Raw genomic sequence first — 8,597 nt, 5'->3', positions numbered from 1 at the left:
CTCCATAACACTGCCTCAACTGCACTGTCTTAAGAAGTTTCTCACTTAATTGCAATTGTTGTAAACTCACTCAGATTCAGTCAGCAACTGGTTGAAGTCATTGTTTAGAAAAAATGACTTTAACCATTATAAAGAAAAAAGAAAAAAAAAGATTGTTGGTATTTTGAGAAAAACATTCAGGGCTGTAGCCCCAAAAGCCACCCCCTAGCTCCACCCCTGTCTTAGGTTCTCCTACACCCTTTGAAGGCAAGGAGGGGGTAGGTCACCGATAGATGCAACTAAATCCTACACACTAAGGTTAATGTTAGTGCACAAATCTCACTAGACTTTCATAAATCATCCCTCCAGCCAATCAGATTGAGAATGGTGGGTCTAGATGTAGTCTTGCAGATTTACCCTAACCCCACAAAATACACCTACTCTACACAACGGCATGACTCACCCATGATGTTGTCACCCTAACAACCCAACTAAGAGGGTGTGGCATGTTCGTGTCGACTGCAGCTGGATACTTGATGCAATCTAGCAGCAACCAAACAATTTGTATTCTTCTTCTTCATCATCATCTTTGATGTTTATCAGCAGCTGGCATCGTTATTGTTGCATCACTGCTTTCCTTTGTAATTGACTCCTAATTAGTGTCCAGATTGTCACACTTTTCCTATCAGCCCTGTTTTCTGAATGTAAATCAAGCATCTTTGCCCTGTCCACTAACACCACACCCCAATATCTTCTTTAATTCTGTCTCTGTTATCCCAATTTTCTTTCCATTTCCTCTATCATGTCCTTACTGTAAGCTATATCATTTATTGTAGCTGATGATTACATGTTCCACAGTTTCTGGTATTTGACAGTGTTCACAAAGACCAGTTGAGGTATTTACCTATAATATGAAGAGTGCTGTATGTTTTTCAGTACCTAGCTGAGTGGATTCATTATTATATGTGTGCTGTTTTTGTTCCATTTGTATTTTGAAAACATTGTATACATCACTTCTCAAAGCTGGGAAAAAAAGGACTTAAGCAACTTGATTTGGACCTCTCTGTTTGCAACTGGATGTGTAATGAACTGTTTCCATTATTGATTGTTGACTATTGTTTTGACACATATGACCCTTATAAAACCGTCCTGCAGAAAGCCTGCAGAGTAATGTAGGTCATTCCTGCAGGATTTTATCTGCTGGTAATCTACAGGATTTATATAGTAGTGTACAGATGTGTTGCACGACAGTAAACATTTTAATATATTGTCCTACAGGATCATTTTAAAGATATATTTAAGATAATAGCAGCAGAAGAAATATATTCAGTTTAGGGCCTTTTTTTAAGGTTAATTATGGTTAAGCCTTGACTTTTTTATTATGAAGGTGAGACAGCCCGGCTTCCTGTATTTTGACCTAAGACAGGCTAACTTGACACATCTTGGCTGCCGCCCTGAGGTGAGGACTGGAATTGAGGAAGTGAGGCGGGTCCCTCCTCCCTAACAGAAGGGATGGGGGCAATTGACGCATGGCATCCACCTCCCCTATTCTCTTCCTGTTGGAGCCTCACTGCAGTCAGGTACTTTAATAGTGGAGTTTTGTGGAATATTACAGCTTCCGCTCAGTAATCAGGCAGATCTGAAAAGGTGCCATATGAAAGGTAGATAAAGCCAACCAGAGTGATGATGCTATAGCACAGCCAAGTGGTCACTGAATGTATCACAACTACATATTGTCAAGCAATATTATGCAACACCTTGACCTATTCAAGCATGGGATTGATTACATGTCATTTCTCCCAGGGTTCAGACATATGTTGCCCCCTGCTGACAGTCACTTAAATATGTTTAAGTGCTCATTAAAGAATAGTTAACACTGCTGATACATGACACTAGAAAATCAGGATTTGATAGCACCACAGTGGTATGGTAGTTGAAAAAGCGACATCCCTCCATCAATGTTTTTCAGTAGGGATGAGGCAGCTGCAGTGCTGTCCACTTTCTAATTATAGATGGACTTTTGCTCCTTTGGAGCACGTTATTATTAGAAATCTCACAGGGCACTTGACTCAATAACTATGCAAAGGATTTCAGCAAGGGAGTCCAATTTTAATTAGTAGCAAATTATGCAACTTCATGGTTCACTGCATGACTGAGCAACAGAGGAGTTAAAAATGAAAAATAAACACATTTAGGGGGGTCAAAGGCACGCAAGTCAGTCAATTTGTAAATCTAGAGGACGAGGCTTGCAGCACAAGAGGGTTTTATAGATGATGATACTGGCAGAGTGTGCATAATTCCATTTCTGTGACAGAGAAAATAGGCTGTCCCCTTGTCTTTCACAGAGGCTTTAGCTGGCACTTTTGAGCAGTGAAGGGATACACTGACATATGGTGACGGACAGATGGTGGTTCATGAACACATTGGTTTCCTGCATATCAACATAATCCAGAAAGAGAGTGTATCTCCAGGGATATTTTACAAATGAATCAACAGAATACATAACAATGTGTTAATAAAAAGGTTTTAAAAAACACCAGGGAGGGATTCCTCACATATAAATGCATCCTGTGACCCAGGCAGGAGCTGCGCTTAAAGAAAGGTTGAAGTAGACACTCAAATGGTAAAGGTGAAGAGTTTAGAGTGGCAGCCTGACTGAGCTCAGGTCAGGTTACAGTGTGGCCGAGTGAGATGTGAGTGTATCTGCAGGGATCCCGAATGCATCACCAGGATGATGACCATTCAAAAGGTCACAAAATGAAAAAGAAAACATTAAACATGAGCACAGACCCAGATCCACAAATTTATTCCAAAATAAATAATCGGTTAAGTAATCTGTTACATCTTAAGAAGTCCATAATAAAAACAACACAGTGGGAGTTGTAAATGTAGTCTGTTCAATGCTTTGTTTAACATTGGAAAACATGTCAGTGCAAAGTTAAGTTAAGGCACTTTTACCTAACAAATCAGGTGCTGTAACATTTCATATCAATATTCGGTTCAGGCAGAGAAATTCAAATTTTAAGACTTGGAGGATTTATGCTACAATTGGTGACATGTATTTGTTTTATAATCAGTGAAAAGAGAGCTGAGAACAGGAATTATGTAATGTAATAACAGTATTTCAACACAGCAGCTCAGTTAAATGGAGGGCAACTCTGCACGCTCCATTTTCTTTCTTTTTCTCTGCTCGTGACCCAGGAGTCAGGATTAGGCACAACCTGCCCCCCTAAATTCACCTGGGTTAATACAGTGGTTCCAGTGTAAAAGTATTTCCCAACATGCATCTATCAGTCCTGAAGTTGGTACTTTACATGTGCTCTGGGTGATTCTGCAAACAATTGATGAACTCTTTGACTGGATGGCTTTTGAAGCAGATGTGGTAAACAGCAGTGAAAAGAGGAAACCTGGAGAGATAGAAGAATGGTTTAAGAATGATTTAAATAATTAAATGAATAGTTTGGCATTTATCTGATTTCTTGCCCAGAGCTGGACGAGAAGATCAACATCCCTCTAATGTTTGTATGCTGAACAGGATGCCAGGAGCTAGACACCAGTTAGCTTAGCTCAGCACAAAGACTGAAAGCAAGGGGAAACATCTAGCCTGGATCTGTCTGATGGTATCTGCCTTTATCAGCATGTAAAACTCATTCTCACTCAAACTAATTTCAGTAACTTCTGGATTATCCACTAGTTCCACAGCATTACCCCATAGTGACAACAAGAAAATCAGAAAGTCATTGCTGCCAGCCAAGAAATAGTCCTGCACTAACCCCCAATAAAAACACATTTAGTCATTTTTACTCTTTGTTTTTTTGCACAGATTAAACAAACAAGATATCATGTTAATTAAGTGTGCTTTACAGGTGCTGTTAGGTGGATTTTGTTGCTTTTGGAAAGACTTGCTGTGGTATCAAGTCTCCAATATCCAATATGAATACATTTCCTGAAATGTCCAACTATTCCTTTAAATACCACGTACATTTTTGCATAAGTTAATGTAAACTCAATCAAATCTTTTATAAATAAACCAGTAATATCCTTATTCAAATGTTCAGATATGTATCAAATTTGTGTGCAGTTGCAGAAATTATTGGTATCAATGCACAAGCAATCTTGTGAAAAAAGATCCATTTCATAATACATGAGATAGACTCACTTTTCCACCATCTTTTTCTGTTTCAAGATGTCGTGGACCTCAGTCGCAGTTGCTGGACCTTGAAGCTTCTGACCGTTCAGCATCTCATTCTCCAACTGCTCAATGGTCTAAAAGATGTGTGTTGTTATTGTATTATGTTTTTCATAAAGAGAAGTGGCACTGATTATTACAGTGAAATAAAAAAGGAGAGAAAAGCTGTTCCTCATACTTTGCCTGTTTTGGCAAAAGCTTCTCCAATCTTGCGGTTGCGTCCTCCGTAGCAGGTTGTGATGAGGTCAGCGACACCGCAGCTCTCCAGGAACGTGGAGGGGGAGACGGGGCAATCTGTGCAGAAGATCTTAGCGAAGGCAATCATCTCCATCAGGCCGAGACGAATCACTGCAGCCTTAGTGTTGTCGCCGAATCCCAGACCATCACAGAAACCTGCTCCCACTGCGACAATGTTCTGCAGTAACAGTGAAGAGGAAATTATGCAGTGATTTCATTGCACTTTTCATATGTTATGAAAATAACAGCCTTGTAGGATTTTCTTTAAATGGCTCATCTTCATCCCTAACCCTTCCATTTTTGTCTTTTTATTGCATTTGATGCACACTTTTCATGTTGAATAATATTTCCATACAATGAAACTTCCCAAAAAGAAAAGGAGATTATTGTTGGGATTATTAGTTTGCAACATTCATACAGTTGAACATTTTTGGACAAATACAATAAAAATGCATCTTGAAGAGGAACAGACACATCTCTTAAAACATGTCATTTAAAAGTTTCCATTTGAAACATTTTGCGTTGAAAAACCTGCACACATCTACTGATATTAAAGCTAAAAATATGAAACTACTGAAAGATGATCTGTATGAATATGTGAGCTTCTTTTTTTAACCTTTACAACTTTTTATGCATTTTTTAAATTGTACAATAATGTATTTTTAAGGGCTTAAGTGCACAGGAATGATGTTGAACTTTTATTGTGAATATCCAGCAGAGTAGATTTCTATGTTTGTCTGTTGAAGAATAAAAGAACTCAACCTTGAGAGCCCCACAGATCTCCACAACATCAGACTCCTCCACCACAGTCACACGGAAGTTGGTGGTCTGCATCAATTCCTTCAACATGGGTCCGGGTCCTTTAACTTTGCAGCCTATGTCCAGAAAAATAAAAAATAAAAACATTAACAGTTCCTATTGTGCAGCACTGAAGAAACGGACACTAATTCACTTTCTGGATGTATTGTGTTAAATAAAAAAAGGGTTTAATTCTAAATGCATGTGTGGACACAATCTTTTACTTTAAGGGAAAATAATAGTCAGGGCCAACATCACCTTGACATAGGAAGACAAAATCTTAGTGCTAGACCAGAACAATAGGTTGAGGATACTTTGGATCAATATCTTTCATTAAATGTCAGATATTATTAAGTCATGGGGTGAACTGCAGATATGTTCCTCCTTAACCACAACTGGAGCCTCACTGAAAATTGCTTCATACATCAAGTTTGGGGACAATAATTAATGTATTAGTCTATATTTGAATAGATGAATGTATTCTGTATGCATTGTTTTGTGTTTTAATATATTTCTGTTGTCCTACTTGAATAAGAGCTATGTTCAAAAAGGGAAATTGATGCCATTCAATAATTGAGCTTGTTGCCATACCAATGGTTGTTTCACAGAACTTCTCGTCAGCAACCTCGTTGGCGATGTTTGCTCCCATGAGGACTGTCATGGTGATGCCCAGCTTCCCTCGGATGACCTCAGAGATCAGCTTCAGACCCTCGGGACCTGCGTCGACACCCTGGAGCAGACAGATAACCAAAAAACCCTCAAACTCAAACAGTCCATATTTCTTAGTGTTATAAGGAGGGGAAACTTTTGCTACCTTGATGAGAGACATCCCAATGGTGTCCTTCTTGATGTGGTCTTTGATGGTGTCACACACTCTCATAATGAACTGGTGGGGGACCACAAAGATCAGGATGTCGGCCCCCTTGACAGACTCAGCCAAGTCTGGAACAGCCACCTGATGAAGAGAGAGGAAGTTTAGCCAGACTTCAGTCATATGACAGCACACCAACACAGAAAATACAGCAGATGTGTGTGTTTATGTTGTTGAAGAGCTGTTTGGTGCTTACCACATTGGGGGGCAGCTTGTGACCGGGCAGGTATTTAACATTTTCGTGGTCTGTGTTGATGATTTCTGTGAGTTTACGGCCGTTCACTGTCTCCTCAAACACCCACATGTTCACCTTTGTGTCAAACTTGTCATATTTGGCTGCATTGGCCCCAACAATCTTGGCAATGGCAGAGCCCCTGTAGACATGGAGACATCAACTTATTGTTCCCCCCAAAAAAGGTTAACTGTATTTTTTCTTTGTGAAATTAAAAATGTATGGATTTACAGTGGACTTTGGGCATTTCTCATATTATTGGAAGAAATAATTACCAAAAAGTTGTCACATCTCTAGTTGTAGGTTAGAAAAATCATGTTGATTCTTTAATATTACTGTGGCTGATTTGAACCTTTTGTTTATTTGTATATTTTTACATAGGTAAATATTCTCAGTGAAAAGCAACACAATAAAATAATAAAAATGCCATTTTTCAATTTCCTTCAAATTAATACACTATTATAATGTAATGCATTTCTAATAGTTAGTTTTTGATTTAAAGAATCTAAATACAGTGATGCATCTCAAGGTTTCCCTTTGAGAAGCAGCTCAAATGTGGAACTCCATTAATCTGTGTTGTAGTGGAGAAATTTGGTGTCACAAGTTTTTCAGATGCTTTTCTAGAAAATAACACCACTACAGGTGAAACATGGATACCAGCTAACTGTTGTTATGACATGAGCATAGTCCCATTTAAAGACAGGCTATTGAATATCTACATGACATTCACTAAGAGCTCCGACAAATCCTAATTTAAGAACCTAACATTAGTAGGTAGTAAGCTGGGCACAGACTTTCTCACAACTAATTTAAATGTCATGCTGGATGAGGGACATAAACACTACATGACTGCACAAATACTGCTTCAAAAGAAAAAGGGCAGCAGGAGCTTCTTTTCAATAAAGGTCTTGGATTGTTGAGGCACCAAAGGTCATCATAACTACTCAGAGAGTGAGTGTCATTCTCAGAAGACCCCCACTCTGCAAAGCAAAACCCAGACTCAAGTCTTGCAAAACAGCTTAAAAGTGCATGACCTTTATGGGTAATCTACTGATTTTTTTAACAAGAGTGACTTTATCTCTCTATCCAGCAAGTTTGCCAAGTTTAAGGCAACATTTAGAAAGAAAACAAACTTTAAAGTGCGTGTGGGAGCATATCCAGGGCACAGAAATACCACCAGCAGATATGGTGACTATAAAGTTACTATTGCGCACCACTTCAGGAGCGCAAAGTTACTCCAAATTGCATCTTTAAGTTACCCAAAGTGACTCTATAGTAACTCCACCAACAATCATCCACTCACCAGTTACCAGAGCCAATGACACAGATTTTCTTCGGTGCTGCCATCATGTGTTTGACCTTCCAGACAAAGCTGCTGTGCTGCTGGTGCGACGACAGACTGAAGCGGGGCAAAAAAAGTATTTATACCGGACACAAAGCGAGGATCAGACACTCCCTCTCCTGTTGGTTGGTCTGCTCTGTCAGCTCTCTCTCTCTCTGTCCAATAATAACAATCTTTATAGGCATGAATGCTGATGAACGTTAAACCTCTATTACAAATGGCTGAATAGTAGATATTTTTTAAGGAAGTGTTTTTTTCTCTCGCATAGAAAAAAAGTAATAAAGATATGGACTGCGTCCAGAGACGGCAAGCATGAGAGAATTGACGAGCGTGTGTGATGTTCAAAAGTAGTTAGTCATTTTTAATAGTAAAATGGGTTAGTAATAGATTATAAATTCAGTGTTATTGCAGGAAATAAAGCATTGGTCCCTCAAACAAGACAATCTGAAGTTGAAAGGATTAGCCGATTACCTGATTCATTGATCAACAAAAAAGTCTTAAAATGGTTTACGGCTGACATTTGACGAAGTCATGCTGGGATTTTTAGTTCATTTCTGAAATTTTCAACCAAAATGAATAATCGATGGAGAAAATAACTCCCAGATTAATAGATACTGAATATAGTTGTTATAGCCTCATTATAATCCATTCAGAGAAATATTCAAGCAGTTTTTCATTACAAAGGTTAGAAACAAAGTCACTGACACTAGAGCTGTTATTAGTTTATCAATAGAAACTTAATCACCAACTTTGATAGTTAATAGTTTTGAGTCATTTTTTGTTAAAGATTTCCAAATAACTGCTTCTCAAATATAAATGTTTTTCTAGTTTCTTTATTCATCTATGAAAGTAAACTGAATTTTAGCAATTTTCACAACAAACGACTAATGGAGAAGTTGAGTCAGATTAAGACATAATGAAAAGAGTTGCAGCCTAAATATGATCCATG

At 38.4% G+C, this 8,597-nt stretch overlaps 1 protein-coding gene across 1 annotated transcript; it reads right to left on the bottom strand.

Moving 5' to 3' along the window:
* Positions 1 to 2,769: 2,769 nt before the first annotated feature.
* LOC133977339 (glycerol-3-phosphate dehydrogenase [NAD(+)], cytoplasmic-like) lies at positions 2,770 to 7,696 on the bottom strand. Its single transcript, XM_062415457.1, has 8 exons — positions 7,610 to 7,696; positions 6,271 to 6,448; positions 6,018 to 6,158; positions 5,795 to 5,933; positions 5,168 to 5,280; positions 4,347 to 4,583; positions 4,139 to 4,245; positions 2,770 to 3,386 (listed from the first exon to the last, which is right to left on the bottom strand). The coding sequence occupies exons 1-8, from the start codon at positions 7,654 to 7,656 to the stop codon at positions 3,290 to 3,292; spliced, it is 1,059 nt and encodes a 352-aa protein (XP_062271441.1). The 5' UTR covers positions 7,657 to 7,696; the 3' UTR covers positions 2,770 to 3,289.
* Positions 7,697 to 8,597: the final 901 nt, after the last annotated feature.

The sequence above is a fragment of the Scomber scombrus genome, chromosome 3 (genome assembly GCF_963691925.1).
Source record: "Scomber scombrus chromosome 3, fScoSco1.1, whole genome shotgun sequence".
Lineage (NCBI taxonomy): Eukaryota > Metazoa > Chordata > Actinopteri > Scombriformes > Scombridae > Scomber > Scomber scombrus.
Note: the sequence above shows the minus strand (reverse complement) of the source record. Positions and strands in the feature narration are given on the sequence as shown.

Excerpts from the sequence above, each read along its gene's own strand:
- LOC133977339 (XM_062415457.1), bottom strand. The coding sequence starts at position 7,656 with ATGATGGCAGCACCGAAGAAAATCTGTGTCATTGGCTCTGGTAACTG. Across the intron at positions 6,449-7,609 it reads GTCATTGGCTCTGGTAACTG|GGGCTCTGCCATTGCCAAGA; the intron begins GTGAGTGGATGA and ends CCATGTCTACAG. Across the intron at positions 5,934-6,017 it reads TTGGGATGTCTCTCATCAAG|GGTGTCGACGCAGGTCCCGA; the intron begins GTAGCAAAAGTT and ends TGTCTGCTCCAG.